The following is a 17,843-nucleotide window of genomic DNA, read 5'->3' as shown; positions in this document are numbered from 1 at the left end:
AAATAATAATTTTCTTTTCTTGCTTTCTGTATTTGTGGACTATAAGGACTAGAATTCTTATTGATCTTCAAAGTTCTTGAGAATCTAACAGGAAATTATTTGATGACATGATACAATAAGCAGTGGAAAAATTCAGCTGAAAGGTGCAGAAAAAAGAGGCTGCAGATATAGAGGATTTTCCAGTATTTCAAGTTAAATAGATATTATTTTTAAATCCGGAGCTGCACAACCAGAGGCCCGGGGCAACCCTCTAAAGTGCTGAATGTCCTTGAATGTGTCAAAAGAGAAATATTATGGAATATATGACAGGCACCGTATTACAGTTTGCTCATTTTTAGTTATATGTAAAAGAAATAAAATCAAATTTACATTTAATTGTCGATTTGCCCATTACTTTTTGTATACAGTCACTAGCATGCAACATAGCGGCTAAACATGGCTTCAGCTCAAAAAAGCCACCCCTGTGTTAGTTCATATCTGGTTCATTGCCAAAGAGTAAACAAGGCATTTCAAGCTTTAACTCATCAAACAATTCGCTTCTCAGCATGAAATTTTTAGAAAGCAAGAAGGTTGAATCTTTTTATATCCTCCATGGATCCAGCACTATAAACTTGGCAACTTTAAGATTTGTGGGACTTCAGCTCCCAGAATCCTCCAGTCAGTCAGTCAGTCAGTCAGTCAGTCAGTCAAATAAATAAGCATGTCCCATTCACCCATGGCTACAATTTGACAATTTGTTTGTCCACTTAGTTTCTTGACCAAGTTCTACCCTCCACATCGGCAAAAAGAATCCGAACCTCATATATAAACTGAATAAACAAAACCTCACAGCCAACCCCCACTCAGTAAAAGACCTTGGAATACTAATGTCAAATGATCTAAGTGCCAAAGCCCACTGCAACAATATCGCCAAAAAGGCTTCCAGAGTTGTTAACCTGATATTATGCAGCTTCTGCTCTGGCAATCTCACGCTACTCACCAGAGCCTACAAAACTTTTGCCAGACCCATCCTTGAATACAGTTCATCTGTCTGGAACCCATACCACATCTCGGATATCAACACCCTTGAAAATGTCCAAAGATACTTCACCAGAAGAGACCTTCACTCCTCCACTCGAAACAGAATACCCTACGAAAGCAGACTATCAATCCTAGGTCTAGAAAGCTTAGAACTACGTCGCCTAAAACACGATCTAAGTATTGCCCACAAGATCATATGCTGCAACGTTCTACCTATCAATGACTATTTCAGCTTCAATCGGAACAACACAAGAGCACGCAACAGATTCAAACTTAATATTAACCGTTCCAAACTTGACTGTAAAAAATATGACTTCAGCAACCGAGTTGTCGAAGCATGGAACTCATTACCTGACTCAGTAGTGTCAACCCCTAACCCCAAACATTTTTCCCTTAGACTATCCACGATTGACCTCTCCGGGTTCCTTAGAGGTCAGTAAGGGGCGTGCATAATAGAATAGAATAGAATAGAATTTTATTGGCCAAGTGTGATTGGACACACAAGGAATTTGTCTTGATGCATATGCTCTCAGCATACATAAAATAAAATATACATTTGTCAAGAATCATGTGGTACAACACTTAATGATTGTCATAGGGGTCAAATAAGCAATGAAGAAGCAATATTAATAAAAATCTTAGGATATAAGCAACAAGTTACAGTCATAGTCAACATGGGAGAAAATGGGTGAAAGGAATGATGAGAAAAACTAGTAGAATAGAAGTGCAGATTTAGTAGAAAGTCTGACAGTGTTAAGGGAATTATTTGTTTAGTAGAGTGATGGCGTTCGGAAAAAAACTGTTCTTGTGTCTAGTTGTCTTCCGTCCCCTGCCCAATTGTCTCTCCTTATCTCATTTATCTTTTCTTCCTTTCAAATATGTTCACCTATATTTTTATATCTTTTCTTCTATTCTTTTCTTTACTTATATTATTACATATCTTTCTCTTCAATGTGAATTATGTATTGGACAAAATAAATAAATATAAATAAATAAGTAAATAAAAAGTCCATGTTATTTTTTTAAAAAATCAGGAAATGTTGGAAAAAGGATTTTTCTTCATCTGTAAACTTTCCAAATCTGTTAAAAGAGTGGATGACTCCTCAGTGATGACTGCATCCTTTATAGATGTTGAAATATAAATAAGTTTGAAAAAACTATTTGTTCTAGCTTTGTGCTATTTATGCATTCCTATCCTATCAGACACAACGATCTTAGTCTTTAACACACTAAATTTCAGATTCAGTCTCCTACATCATGTAAATTATCTTCACATATACTGCCAACTATTCAGGTTTTCAACAACAGAACATAAAACGTTGACAAAAATACATTCAGGCCCCAGTCAATGTGCTTCCAACATCACTACAAGCAAAGGGACATGACATATCCTTGTCCTGCTTCCTATTAAATTTCTAAGTTTTCTGTTTATTCTCATCTCTCATTTAATTCTACCACATCTGCCTTTACAGAATACTTTGGGAGAAGATTAAAGAAAAGGTTACCAGTCTGGGGTATATGAAATGGGTAGGGGGCTCAGAAAAGTTAAGATAGTGATCGCAACCATGTGTTTAAAGCCTCACAGAAAAAAGTTGTGGGCTTTGACCATATTTAGAAATAATACGGCCACTATACTGTCATATTTTACTCTCTCGAGGACACCCTTGTTATCAGCCCTAGTCAAATATGAGCCAGCAATGTGCAGCAACAGCTAAAAAAGCCAACACAATCTTGAGCCGCATCAACAGAGGGATACAATCTTGGACTAAGGAGATACTAATACCACTTTATAATGCCCCAGTCAGACCACACCTAGAGTACTGCATTCAATTTTGGACTCCACACTATTAAAAAAAATTGAAACTCTGGTAAAAGTACAGAAGAGGGCAACCAGAATGATAAAGGGACTAGAAACCAAAACATACGAGGAAAGGTTGCAGGAACTGGGCATGGATAGTCTAGTGAAGAGGAGGTCCAGAGGGGACATGATAGCAGTCTTCTTGAGGGGTTGCCACAGTGAGGAGGGGGTCACACTGTTTTCCAAAGCACCAGAGGGCCAGACAATGAGCAACGGATGGAAGCTGACCAAGGAGAGATTCAACCTAGAAATAAGGAAGAACTTTCTGATGGTGAGAGCGATCAACTGGTGGAATGGCCTGCCTGCGGAGGTTGCGAATGCCCCAACACTGAAGACCTTCAAGAGGAGACTGGACTGCCATATTTATTTTATTTATTTATTTAATTTATTAGATTTGTATGCTGCCCTCTCCGTAGACTCAGGGTAGCTCACAGCAATAATAAAAACAACGTACAATAACAAATCTAATATTTAAAAATATCTAAAAAACCCTTATTTAAAAACAAGATATACATACAAACATACCATGCATAAACTAAATAGGTCTGGGGGCGATATCTCAATTCCCCCATGCCTGATGGCAGAGGTGGGTTTTAAGGAGTTTATGAAAGGCAAGGAGGGTGGGGGCAGTTCTAATCTCTGGGGGGAGATGGTTCCAGAGGGTGGGGGCTGCCACAGAGAAGGCTCTTCCCCTGGGTCCCGCCAGACGACATTGTTTAGTTCAGTGATTTTCAACCTTTTTTGAGCCACGGCACGTTTTTTATATTTACAAAACCCTGGGGCACACTGAGCGGGGTGGGGGTGGGCTAAAAAAAGTTTGGACAAAAAAATTATCTCTCCCTTCCTTCCTCTTTCTTTCTCTCTCTCCATCTCTCTTTCTTTCTCTTCCTTCCTCTCTTTTTTGCTCTCTTTCTCTCCCTCCTTACCTACCTCTATGTCTTTCTCTCTCTCTCCTTCCCTCCCTCTCTTTCTCTCTCTTGCTTTCTTTCTCTCTTTTGCTCTCTCTCTCTCTTGCTCTCTCTCTTGCTTGCTTTCTCTTGTTCTCTTTCTCTCTCTCTTGCTTTCTTTCTCTCTCTCTCTTGCTTTCTTTCCTTCTCTTGCTTTCTTTCTCTCTCTCTTGCTTTCTTTCTCTCTCTGAGCTTCGCGGCACACCTGACCATGTCTCGCGGCACACTAGTGTGCCACGGCACACTGGTTGAAAAACACTGGTTTAGTTGACGGGACCCAGAGAAGGCCAACTCTGTGGGATCTAACTGGTCGCTGGGATTCGTGCGGCAGAAGGCGGTCCCGGAGATATTCTGGTCCATTGCCATGAAGGGCTTTATAGGTCATAACCAATACTTTGAATTGTGACCGGAAACTGGTCGTCAACCAATGCAGACTGCGGAGTGTTGGTGTAACATGGGCATACCTATGTCTGGGATGGTATAGGGTCTCCTGTACCAGCAGGAGATTGGACTAGAACAGTGTTTCCCAACCTTGGCAACTTGAAGATATCTGGAGTTCAACTCCCAGAATTCCCCAGCCAGCATTCGCTGGCTGGGGAATTCTAAGAGTCAAAATCCAAATATCTTCAAGTTGCCAAGGTTGGGAAACACTGGACTAGAAGACCCACAGGGTCCCTTCCAACACAAACTATAGATAGATAGATAGATAGAGAGAGAGAGAGAGAGAGAGAGAGAGAGAGACAGACAGACAGACAGACAGACAGACAGACAGACAGACAGACAGACAGACAGACAGACAAAAAAGTATAAAATAAATAAATAAAATAAAATAAAAAAATAAAAATAAAAAATATAAAATATAAAATATAAAATAAAAATAAAATTAAATAAATAAATAAAATAAATAAAATAAATAAAATAAATAAAATAAATAAAATAAATAAAATAAATAAAATAAATAAAATAAATAAAATAAATAAAATAAATAAAATAAATAAAATAAATAAAATAAATAAATAAAATAAAATAAAATAAATAAATAAAATAAATAAAATAAATAAAATAAATAAAATAAAATAAAATAATAAAATAAAATAATAAAATAAAATAATAAAATAAAATAACTCCTCTTTTACCCCCAACCAAATTCCTACTACTCTAGGTAAGCTGGGATTTCTCCATGTTCTACCAACTTGGAGGCTCAAGTAGTATACCAACACCTTCTCTAGATACACAAAGGGAATTCATAATAATGACATTTGTTGTCCCAAACACCTTATAGCAGGAATAAGCTATCATAGTAGACTGATCTCAAAACTAGGAATCTTCGAGACTGCACCATCAACATTCAGTAACATAACCAGCTAATTCTCCATGGATTGGATTAGAAAGTCATATCAAATAAATATATTAGATTTTAGAGAGGTTCATTTATCTATAAGAGGAGAGTGAAATCCGTCATTACAACAACCAAAAATGAAAACAAAAGAAGTCAAGATCCCTGCCCCACCTATTCTGGAGAATTTGTAATGTGCTAAATCTCTGATACCCCCAGTGAAATACTATATCTTAGTTTAAAAGATTCAAAATAATTCCTTGAATTATATTTAGTCCAAGATAATTAAATGCATAACTAAACAACATAAATGCCCAGGAATCAGACACCACTGAAAACACAAGAGCACACAACAGATTTAAACTTAATATTAACTGCTCCAAACTTGACTGTAAAAAATATGACTTCAGTAACCAAGTTGTCAAAGCGTGGAACTCATTACCAGACTCCATAGTGTCATCCCCAAACCCCCAACACTTTACCCTTAGATTATCTACAGTTGACCTATCCAGATTCCTAAGAGGTCAGTAAGGGGCGAGTACAAGTGCACTAGAGTGCCTTCCGTCCCCTGTCCTATTGCTCTCCTATATCTCCTATACCTTTCTTCTATTCCTACATCTCTTCTTCTATTCTTTCATTGATATGTTCTATTACTTTATCTTCTTTTCTATTATTTCTTAGATATATTTTACTATGAGTATCTCCTCTATAACCTTCATCATGTATTTTACTATGTGTATATAGATATATACCCACTAAAACCCTCATTCTGTATTGGACAAAATAAATAAATAAAATAAATAAATAAAATTTTCTAAAAATTTGAAAGATCCCAGGATGTCTTTACCTTTGCAGTTTATCTTCTAGCACTTCCATGTACTTGAGAGTGTTTTCTTTCAACTTTTTCTCTGTAAGACAAATATGATTTTTTTTCCACTGAGAGAAGAAAGAAAAAGGACATAACAAATTATAATTTATAATTTTCATGGTTAAGGGAAGTTTTAAAATTAGAATTTTTAGGATTGTTTTTCAATGTATTATTAATTGGATTGCTTATTATTGTTTCTTGTATATGCTGTGAGCCGCCCCGAGTCGTACAGGGCGGCATACAAATCCAATTAAATAAATAAATTAAATAATAAATAGAAATAGATAGGAGAATTTTACATATTTTGCTCCAGTACAGTTTTCAGATTTAAAGTTAAAGACTTGCTCTTTATTAAGAGTTGCATTTGGCGAGATGGGTGGCTATGTAAATTTGATGAATGAATAAATAAGAAACACCCAGCTGCTAAAACACTAAAGGTAAAGGTTCCCCCATCAGTAGTATCTGATAAGGGCAGTGATGGCGAACCTTTTTTTCCTTGGGTGTTGAAAGAGTGTGCGCATATGCTATCACACATGAGCAAGTGCCCACACCCATAATTCAATGCCTGGGGAGGGTGAAAACAGCTTCCCCTGCCCCCTGGAGACTCTCTGGAGGCTGGAAACGGCCTTGTTCCCAACTTCTGGTGAGCCCAGTAGGCTCGTGTTTCAGTCTCCCCAGGCTACAGAGGCTTCCCTGGAACCAGGGGTGTCACGCTGTGTATTGCCAGCCCCAGAGACATTCAGAGACATTTAGTAATTAAATAGTTAACTGTGTGTATGTTAATCTAGCTCCACCCATTATGATGTAAATCCTGTCTAGATAGCCAGCATCACTTCCCTTCTTCTCCGATGAAGAAGAAGAATCTCCATCTTTCCTCTAACTCTCTAGCAATGTAGACGTACAGTAAGAGCCTGGGACCAGGCAAAGCTGTTTTATTGTTTTCATTAATAAAAGTAACTTCATTTTGAAGCAGTTTCTGTAACTTTATCCATCGCCTCCAGATTTGATTCATCATAGCTCACGCGGGCTGTGATTTATCTCTCAAAAATCTGACAAGGGGAAGGTAAAAAATTCCCTCCCCATCCCCCTGGAAGCTCTCTGGAAGTCAAAAACACTTTCCCAGAGCCTCTGCGCAAGCCAAAAGTCACCTGGACGGCACACACACTCACGTTGGAGCTGAGCTGGAGCAACAGCTCGAGTGCCAGCAGATATGGCTCCTCATGCCACCTGTGGCACCCATGCCATAGGTTCGGCATCACTGGACTAGGGCATGGTGCTCATCTTCGTTTCTTGGCTGAGGGAGTCAACGTTGTCTAAAGACAATTTCTATGGTCATCTGGCCAGCAAGGCTATGTGCTAAGGCACACGTAATACTGTTACCTTCCCACTAAAGTGGTACCTATTAATCTATTTGCATTTGCATGCTTTCACATCAGAAGGTGAGCAGGAGCTAGAGCCAGTAAGGAGAGCTCACCTGTTGCACGGAGCTTGAGCTTGAACCCAGGCTGTCACAAACCCAGTGTCCTTAACCACTGAGCCATCATGCCCCCTTGCCTGTTCTCAAAAGTGCATAGATACATAATACAAATATACATAATATAGATTATTATTATTATTATTATTATTATTATTATTACATCATGCAGTCCTAGGTGCTTGGGAAGCGCCCGACTGGTGATGAAATACAAAATCATAATACACATATACATGATATAGATGATGATGATGATGATTATTATTATTATTATTATTATTATTATTATTATTATTATTATTTATTAGATTTGTATGCCGCCCCTCTCCGTAGACTCGGGGCGGCTCACAACAGCAATAAAACAATTCATGACAAATCAAATAATTAAAAAACCCAGTTATTAAGCAGACATACACACAGACATACCATACATAAATTGTATAGGCCCGGGCAAAGGTGGGTTTTAACGAGTTTACGAAAGGCAAGGAGGGTGGGGGCAGTTCTAATCTCCGGGGGGAAGCTGATTCCAGAGAGTCGGGGCCGCCACAGAGAAGGCTCTTCCCCTGGGACCTGACATTGTTTATTCGATGGGACCCGAAGAAGGCCAACTCTGTGGGACCTAATCGGTTGCTGGGATTCGTGCGGCAGAAGGCGGTCCCGGAGATATTCTGGTCCGGTGCCATGAAGGGCTTTATAGGTCATAACCAATCATCTGAGAAGGACAGCATAGAAATCTAATAAATAAATATGCTATATGCATATGCCTAAGCCCTAAGACATAAACCCATATAAATACTGCCCCTCTTAAATACACAGCAGAAAAGGGAAGCTTGAGAATTCACAAGGTTGATATTGTATGGAACAAAATTGAAGCTGAATCTGGATGTTGTGCTATCCCCTCCCAGAAGGTAACAAGGAAAACAGATCATGAAGAGTATGCGTAGTGTCCCATACATTAAATGTACAGTGTCTCAGACATTAAATGTTCTCCGTTTCATGCCTATAGAAATTATATGATCTAATTTAGCCTCAACATCCTTATATCATGCTACCTGTAGGCACTAGAGAAAATGTATCCAGCTTGGTCCATGGCCTGCTAATTTAAAAGAGGGGGGGGGAACCACCCACATATAATGTTTTATATGAGGCATATCATCTTTACACCAGAGTTCATGTATATTTAAATGCCCCTTACTTATTCTAAACATTCTTCTGTCTTCCAGAGTTCAATCTGAGGACTGTAAAATTACTGAGATGTGGCAAGGACATGATGGCTTTCTTGAATCTCATGGCCGTCTCAGATCAAAGTTAAAATAAAAAGTAAAGTCTTCTGCCTGTGTGTCCATGTTTAAATAGCAAACACTGTCAATCAAACCTGTGATAAATCCTTTGATAATACCACAGCTTTATGCTCCAGCTTTCATTCCCCTCTGCCCTGATCTCATCATTATATGGCCCTGGAGCATGACATAACACTCTCCTTCATTTTAAATGTACAATAGCAATAATCCGGTAACTGGAGGAAAAAAGGATCTGTGCTTCATAATGACTTTGTTTCTAACTAATGTTTCAATATATTCTATTACATGAATGATAAACCCGAGTTCCAATTTCTCCTGCTGTGCTAGCTGGATTTTAATTGGATATTATCTGACATAGTAATTCTTGCTTTTCACAGTTGTGTCCTATTCCCCATGTGCAGTTTTACAATGTCCTTGAAGCAGATAGCTTAATAAATCAGCAGTATTCAATGACAAAAAACGAATCAGGTAGGAAACCATCAATAAGCGAAAAGTAGGTCAGTTAAAAACCCTCCAGGAAACATAAGCATGGCATACGCAGTTTCATCAAAATGCTTTATCTAAACTGAAATGACAAAAGAATATAATATTATTCTCACACGTCACAGGGCATAAGTTATAACCCTTTTAAAATACCAGTCAAATTATTTCCCACCAACAATTTGAAGAAAATACCACGAAATATATCTGGATTTTCCTTAAGTTTAGATCGACTCCAAGCTACTGACGTGGAGTTTTAACTGAATGCAAGTGAGTGGCAATTGTTCAAGGAAAGGGATGTATGGGAATCCAAAATTTCTAAATCGAATCACAAAAAGAATAATGTAATCGTGCTATAAGTTGGGGCAAGACAGAAAATTATGCAACTGCACTCTATGTACTGTATATGTTAAAAGATTTATTTTCGTTATCTCTTTGTGTTCTTATCCCCAAGGTTGATTTGGTCAGCTGTTATTGACCATAAAAGAGACCCACTAATGGAAGAAGATATAATAAAAATCATCCTTTGCAGAGACACAATATGCTTCGAGCAGTGCCTTTTTTTAATGCTTATCTTTTTGGAAACAGGATTTTAATGCTGAAAGCGCCATCAGATTGTATAGAAGAAAGGCAGCCAGACCAATACCCATCATCCCAGCATCTATTTGCTAATAATATTGTACTGTCATTGTAGGATATTAATTCAGAAAAATGTGCTTTAAAATGCTATGTATTATTCCTATGGTTGTAAAATTAATTGATTCATGAATACACCACACACCCCATATTGTAGCAATAGCACTTAGACATATACCATTTCATAGTGTTTACAGTCCTCTCTATGTGGTTTATAGAGACAGCATATTACCTCCAACAATCTGAACCCTCATTTTACCGACCTCCGAAGGATGGAAGGCTGAGTCAACCTTGAGCCGGTGAGACTCAAACTGTACCTTATATGATGAGCACAAGACCTCAAAACAGGCCATGTGTTATATTTCCAAACATTTTATTGATTGATTGATTTGTTGGTTGGTTGGTTGATTGATTGATTGATTGCATGTAGCAATCCAATATTAAAACAACTAAAAAACCCTTATTATAAAAACCAGACATACATACATGCATAAACTGTAGAGGCCCAGGGGAAAAGAAAATCTCAGTTCCCCCATGCCTGACGGCAGAGGTGGGTTTTAAGGAGCTTACGAAAGGTGAGGAGGGTGGGGGCAATTCTGATCTCTGGGGGGAGTTGGTTCCAGAGGGCTGGGGCTGCCACAGAGAAGGCTCTTCCCCTGGGTCCCGCCAAACAACATTGTTTAGTTGACGGGACCCGGAGAAGGCCCACTCTGTGGGACCTAATCGGTCGCTGGGATTCGTGCGGCAGAAGGCGGTCCCGGAGATAATCTGGTCCGGTGCCATGAAGGGCTTTATAGGTCATAACCAACACTTCGAATTGTGACCGGAAACTGATCAGCAACCAATGCAGATTGCAGAGTGTTGGTGTGACATGGGCATATTTAGGGAAGCCCATGATTGCTCTCGCAGCTGCATCCTGCACGATCTGGAGTTTCCGAACATTCTTCAAAGGTAGCCCCATGTAGAGAGCGTTACAGTAGTCGAGCCTCGAGGTGATGAGGGTGTGAGTGACTGTGAGCAGTGACTCCCGGTTCAGATAGGGCCGCAACTGGTGCACCAGGCGAACCTGGGCAAACGCTCCCCTCGCCACAGCTGAAAGATGTTATTGCAAGAATAATATGATGCTTGAGACAAAGCAGATAACCTTGGTCTGTATTTCCAGATTCCTAGTCCTCTTCTAGGTTTAACATACTAAAGAATTAAAGGCATTGTCTACAGTAGGTATCCAAGGCCAGAAAGAGATGCACGAAGTCACAAAACTATTTAGTTAAATGGAAAATTAGAAGATCTGTAAATTGTTAAACATTTAAAGATGAGCAGAAGTCAATTGCCCAATATAGTCATACTCAGTATTTTCTGATATTATACTTTAAAGTATTATTTCAGTGAGAGGAGGAAAATATCTTACTAAAAAAATAGAAGAAAACTGGTGGAACATCAGAACATTAGTTGAGATTAATAAAACCCCAGACACCACTCCACAGAATATATGGGATACACTCAAAGCTTATATAAGAGGGTTAACAATATCTTACACAGCAAAATACAATAAGGAAAATAAATTAAAGTACGTACAACTAATAAATGAATTAAAACAATTGGAATTTGCATCGCAGCAACACACCAAGAACAGAGACTTTAAAACAGAAATAAATGTAATTAAACATAAAATTAGAATTATAGAACAAAATCAAATAACTGAAAAAATTAAAAGAGCAAAACAACATTATTTTGAACATGCAAATAAACCAGGCAGATGGTTAGCATATAAACTTAGAAAGCAGAGTCAATCCAAATTGATAAAAAAATTAGAAGACAAAGATGGTACAATAAAATATGATACAGAAGGAAAGGCGGATATTGTTTATAATTTTTATAAAGATCTTTATGCCAAAGACAATGTTAGTGAAGATGAGGTTTTTAATTACTTACAGGCTTCAAAATTACCACAAATAACAGAAGATCAACAGACTATGTTGGATGGTCCAATAACAATGGAAGAACTCCTAACTATAATTAAAAAACAGAAAAACAATAAGGCCACTGGTCCGGATGCTATACCGGCAGAATGGTATAAGATAGACAATGAAATAGTAAGAAACTATATGTTAGAAATTTTTAATTCATGTAGACTTGAGGGTAAAATTCCGAAATCTTGGTCAGAATCGCTGACAACTTTAATACACAAATCCGGCACTGACCCACTAAAAATCAAAAATTATAGACCCATATCTTTATTAAATGTAGATTATAAAATATTTATTGCCATTTATGCAGATAGACTTAAAAGAATTATAAATGGAATAATACATCAAGACCAAAATGGATTTCTACCAGGGCGACAAATTAAAAATAACCTTAGAACAGTAATAAACACATTAGAATACTATGAACAACATCCAGATAAGACAGCATCCTTAATGTTCTTAGATGCTCAAAAGGCCTTTGACAACGTTAACTGGACATTTATAAAAATGCAATTAAACAAAATGAGATTTGGCTCAAAATTTGTTAATTTAATAGATACTATATACTCAAAACAAACGACTAAAATAATATTAAATAATAACCAATTACAAGCACTTGATATAAACAAGGGAGTTCGTCAAGGATGTCCTATATCACCATTGTTATTTATTATGACACTTGAAACTTTATTAATTAAAATAAGAGCGGATTCCGAAATAAAAGGTTTAACTATAGGAGACGAAACTTACAAACTCCAAGCTTTTGCAGATGACTTAACGTTTATAATTGAAGAACCGATAACAACTGTCCCTTCTTTATTGCAAACTATTGAACAATACGGAAAGGTAGCAGGTTTAAAGATAAATAAAAGCAAAACTTCTTTCTTAACCAAAAATATGAATAAAATACAAGAAACTAAATTAGAAAATATTTCTGGAATAAAAACCGTAAAGAAAGTAAAATATTTAGGAATAAATTTAACAGCGAAAACAATAACTTTAAAAAATGATAATTACATAAAATTATTATCAGAAATTAAAAAAGATTTAGAAACATGGAATAACCTGAAAATATCATTTTTAGGAAGAATTGCCACAATCAAGATGAATATTCTGCCTAAGGTTTTATTTCTCTTTCAGGTAATTCCAATAAACCCAGGGGGAACTTTCTTTAAAACTTTGACAAACTTAGTTAAAAAATTTATATGGCAAGGGAAAAAAGCAAGGATAAAAATAAACTGTTTGGAAGACATTAAAGAAAGAGGAGGATTTGGTCTTCCAAACTGGAAATTATATTATCAGGCCGCCGCCTTAACATGGATTAAAGATTGGATTACCTTAGAGAATAAAAGAATATTAAATTTAGAAGGACATGATCTTATGCTGGGTTGGCATGCATTTATATGGTATGACAAGGAAAAAAATCACTCATATTTTAAAAGACACACATTAAGGAAGTATTTACTAGAGGTTTGGAAGGACATAAAGAAAAATCACTTCTTAAATGTTCCAGAATGGATAGCCCCCCTAGAAGCAATAACACATCCAAAATCTATAAAAGACACGAAAATATTTTATAGATATAAAGAATTATTAAATGATCAGATGAAGCTAAAGCCTAGGAATAAACTACAAGAAGAAGGGATAATAATAGATTGGTGGCATTATGCCCAGATTCGATCCAGATACCAGAAGGATATAACTCTTTATACTTTTAATAAAAGTAAGAATTTGCTAAGTCATTTAATTATTAATAATTCAGTAAAAATGATAGGGAAAATATATAAATTTCTTATCGCTCACAAAAATATAGAGTTGACTCTAAAAGATACCATGATAAGATGGTGCAGAAATATAGGCAAGGAAATAGATATAGATACTTGGGAAAAAGTCTGGATTAATAATTGGAAAATGACCAAGTCAGTTTCATTAAAAGAAAACCAAATTAAAATGTTTTATAGATGGCACCTTCCACCAAACAGGATAGCTAAAATGTTTCCTAAAACATCCCCACTGTGTTGGAAATGCAAGAAAGATATAGGAACTTATTACCATCAATGGTGGACATGTAGCAAAGCTAAAACTTATTGGAAGATGATTGAGAAGATATTAAAAGAAATATTAAAATATGACATAGATAACACCCCGGAATTTTACTTATTAGGAATTACTAATCAGACTTATAACAAGGAAACTCTTTACTTAATTATACACATATTAACTGCGGCTAGAATAATATATGCGCAAAACTGGAAGGGGGAGGAAATCCCCAAGAAAGAAGAAGTTATAGCTAAAATATTAGATTGCGCCGAAATGGATATGATGACAAGACGATTAAACGATCAAGAAGACACAAAATTTTATGAAACATGGAACAATATATATAAATGGTTAGATAAGAAAAAATAAGAGATAGATTTGTTTTTATTTAGGTAATAACAATATTAGATGTATTTGTTGATGATTTTGACATAGTTGTTTACTCACAAGCGATATATTAAAAATTTTGTTTTATGTATGCTTAGTAATTGAGATTAGTTTGAATGTTTGACTAGATGAATATATTACACATAAATAACATATTAAGCATTTTTACTTATACCGTACTAATATTGCATTTAAGATTTGAAAATTTTTTACTAGACTTTTTAACATTTAACAAATGTTTGATTATGTATTCTTTTCTCTATTTGAATGTATACTTTCAAAAGAAGCGGGGAAATACATCCCCATTTTATGTTTAATGTTTGTACGTCTGTATGTCTGTTTTATGAAAAATAATAAAAAAATTGGAAAAAAAAGAAAAAAAAAAAGAACATTAGTTCTGGAAATTAAATAAAAGTATCCATGCAGTTTTGAACTATGCCCACATAATGCATTTGAATCAGAAGGTTTAGTATGCTATAATTGCTATAAGTTCAAAAACATTATGTGGTGTTCTCGAGTATACGGTCTCTTAAAGTTTTTATTCTAGCTTTAGGCTTTATTCAAGATTGTTAATAAAAGCAATCTGTTGTCCACAAAAAAAGATTTAAGGTGACGTTCAATAGGGAAGGCTAATGCAACCGAAATTATGATTATGTGAAACAGATGAGGAGTGGTACTATTTTGTTAAGGAGCATAAAAGAGAAATGTTAACATGAAAGAGAAGATTTAATATCACAGGTCAGGAGCCAAATGTGAGCTACAGGGAGAGTGCTCCTTTTTCTTTATGCCGGCCACTAGATCATCATCATCAAAAGTTTTTAAGAACTACCACGTGGGCCTCAAGGCACATTTCCTTTCTTGAATGGCACATGCCAAATCACAAAAATTAAACAAACGACTCAAATGTGACAAGATGATAAGCCATTATGAATTTGTGATTATATCCTTCCTTCTAATTTAAAAAGATATATGCTGAGCTGTATTCAGAAGATCATCAGCTTTAATGGTCTTTGGACCACAGGAAAACTAGAGAGCTCTAGAATCTAGGAAAAGCACGTGACGATTGCCAATGGATGAGGAAATTCTAGATCGGTGGTTCTCAACCTTCCTAATGCCGCGACCCTTTAATACAGTTCCTCGTCTTGTGGTGACCCCCAACTATAAGTTTAGGGGCAATTCTTCCAACAGATCTTTAAGCTGATTGGCAAGAGGGCAGAGGGACACTCCCCCTGTAAACGCCTGATTGGTTGGATTGTAAAAATATGTTCCGAGATGCCAGAATAGAAGCTTTAGTTGCTAACACCATTGGAAATTTGGTGAATTTTGGCTTTAGTTGCTAACACCTGTGAAATGGTCGTTTGACCCCCAAAAGGGTCCCGACCCCAAGGTTGAGAACCACTGTTCTAGATCGAACCAGATCTCTCTTCAGGCATTCAGCTGAAGGAACGGAAAGCTTTAAACTGGGTGGAGAACTGATTGTTCCTTCATGTTGTTTGTGCCCCTCCCGTCACCAAGGCCCTCCATACCTTCAGTTAAGTTGCACTTGTACAGTATATGCAAAAGCATGAATACAGGTATGTTTTCAGGAATCGTTCTTTGTTAGCATCCTGAATCACTCAACTTCAAAAAAATATCAGTACCGCTCTCCTTCAGAATTCCAGTTCAATAAGTAAAGATTGAGAGGTAAAGTTGCATGTACAGTTTTTAGCTTCTAGGACAGTGATGGTGAACCTTTTTCTCCTCGGGTACCAAAAGAGTGTGCCCATAGTGCCACTGCACATGTGTGAGTGCCCACACCCATGATTCAATGCCTGGGGAGGGCGAAAACAGCTTCCCCCACCCTTTGTAGGCCCCCTGGAGGCCGGAAACTGCCTGTTTCCCACCTTCTGGTGGGCCCAGTAGGCTTGTGTTTCACTCTCCACAGACTCCAAAGGCTTTCCTGGAGCTGGGAAAGGGTAAAAACACTCTCCCCCCATCACCCCTGGAAGCCAAAAACGCCCTCCTAGGACCTCTGTGCCAATCAAAAATCAGCTGACCGGAATAAACACGCAAGTTGGAGCTGAGCTAGGGCAACAGCTCGTGTGCCAGCACCCGTGCCATAGGTTCGCCAGGATAAACCCAAAGAAGGTCAACCCCCACCCCCATTCACCATTAATTAACTCCCTCCAAAGATTCGAACAGCTTCCACCCTCCTCGACTTCCGTAAAATGGTGAGGACCCACTTTTGTCGCCAGGCGTGGAGATAATTACCACCTTTCCCCCCCCCCCTTTTTTTATTATGTTTTTGGCCTTACTGTATGATAGATTAGATTGAATGTGTATGATTGCATAGTTAGGGATTTTATTATGTTATTAATGCTTTCTTAAATTGATTTAATTTTTATTATTGGATTTGTAATGTATTGTATTACTGTTATGCTGTGAGCCGCCCCGAGTCTTCGGAGAGGGGCGGCATACAAATCTAATAAACTAAACTAAACTAATTTCAGTTTCTTGTTCAGAACACATTCTTTCTCTATATTTCCTCAGAATCCCAAACATGACATATCAGAAGTTGTGACTATTTATTATCTTATTTTACTTTACTTTACTTTACTTTACTTTACTTTACTTTACTTTACTTTACTTTACTTTACTTTACTATTTTATTATTTTATTTTATTTTATTATTTTACTTTACTTTACTTTACTATTTTATTTTATTATATTATTTATTTTATTTTATTTATTTTATTTATTTTATTTATTTTATTTATTTTATTTATTTTATTTATTTTATTTATTTTATTTATTTTATTTATTTTATTTATTTTATTTATTTTATTTATTTTATTTATTTTATTTATTTTATTTAATTTATTTAATTTATTTATTTTATTTATTTTATTTATTTATTTATTTATTTATTTATTTATTTATTTATTTATTTATTTATTTATTTATTTATTTATTTTATTTATTTTATTTATTTATTTATTTATTTAATTTTATTTTATTTATTTATTTATTTTATTTTATTTTATTTATTTATTATTGAATTTATAGGCCACCCTTCTCCTAGCAGACTTAGGGCAGTTTACATTAAAAAGATTACAAAATTAACATACCCCAATACATAGAATAAAAACAAGTAGAAAAATTAAAACCCAGTATAAACGGCATACAATCATCACTCATTCATACTACTATCGCTCAACGGCCCCAGGCCTGCTGGCATAAGTGTGTTTTCAAAGCCTTCCAGAAGGTGAAGAGAGTGGGGGTAGTACAAATCCTGGGGGGGGGAGTTAGTTCCAGAGGACTGGGGCTGCTACAGAGAAGGCTCTTCCCTATGGTCCAGCCAGCCGGCATTGCTTTGCTGACGGGACCTGGAGAAGGCCGAATCTGTGCAATCTAATCAGTCACTGGGACATGTGAAGCAGCAAACGGTCCTGTAAATAATCTGGTCCTTAACCATGTAGGGCTTATGGCTAAATCAGTGTTTCCCAACCTTGGCAACTTGAAGATATTTGGACTTCAACTCCCAGAATTC

The 17,843-nt window shown here is 36.4% G+C and overlaps 1 protein-coding gene across 1 annotated transcript in view; it reads right to left on the bottom strand.

Moving 5' to 3' along the window:
• The window catches only part of DISC1 (DISC1 scaffold protein), a 206,358-nt gene that overhangs the window by 58,460 nt on the left and 130,055 nt on the right, over window positions 1–17,843 (bottom strand). Inside the window, exon 10 of the mRNA XM_070733963.1 lies at window positions 6,009–6,069. Within this exon, the coding sequence (XP_070590064.1) occupies window positions 6,009–6,069 (61 nt within the window). The remainder of the gene's footprint in view (window positions 1–6,008; window positions 6,070–17,843) is intronic.

This window comes from Erythrolamprus reginae, chromosome 1 (genome assembly GCF_031021105.1).
Source record: "Erythrolamprus reginae isolate rEryReg1 chromosome 1, rEryReg1.hap1, whole genome shotgun sequence".
Classification (NCBI taxonomy): Eukaryota; Metazoa; Chordata; class Lepidosauria; order Squamata; family Dipsadidae; genus Erythrolamprus; species Erythrolamprus reginae.
The sequence above is the reverse complement of the archived record's forward strand: the minus strand, read 5'-3'. Positions and strand labels throughout refer to the sequence as shown.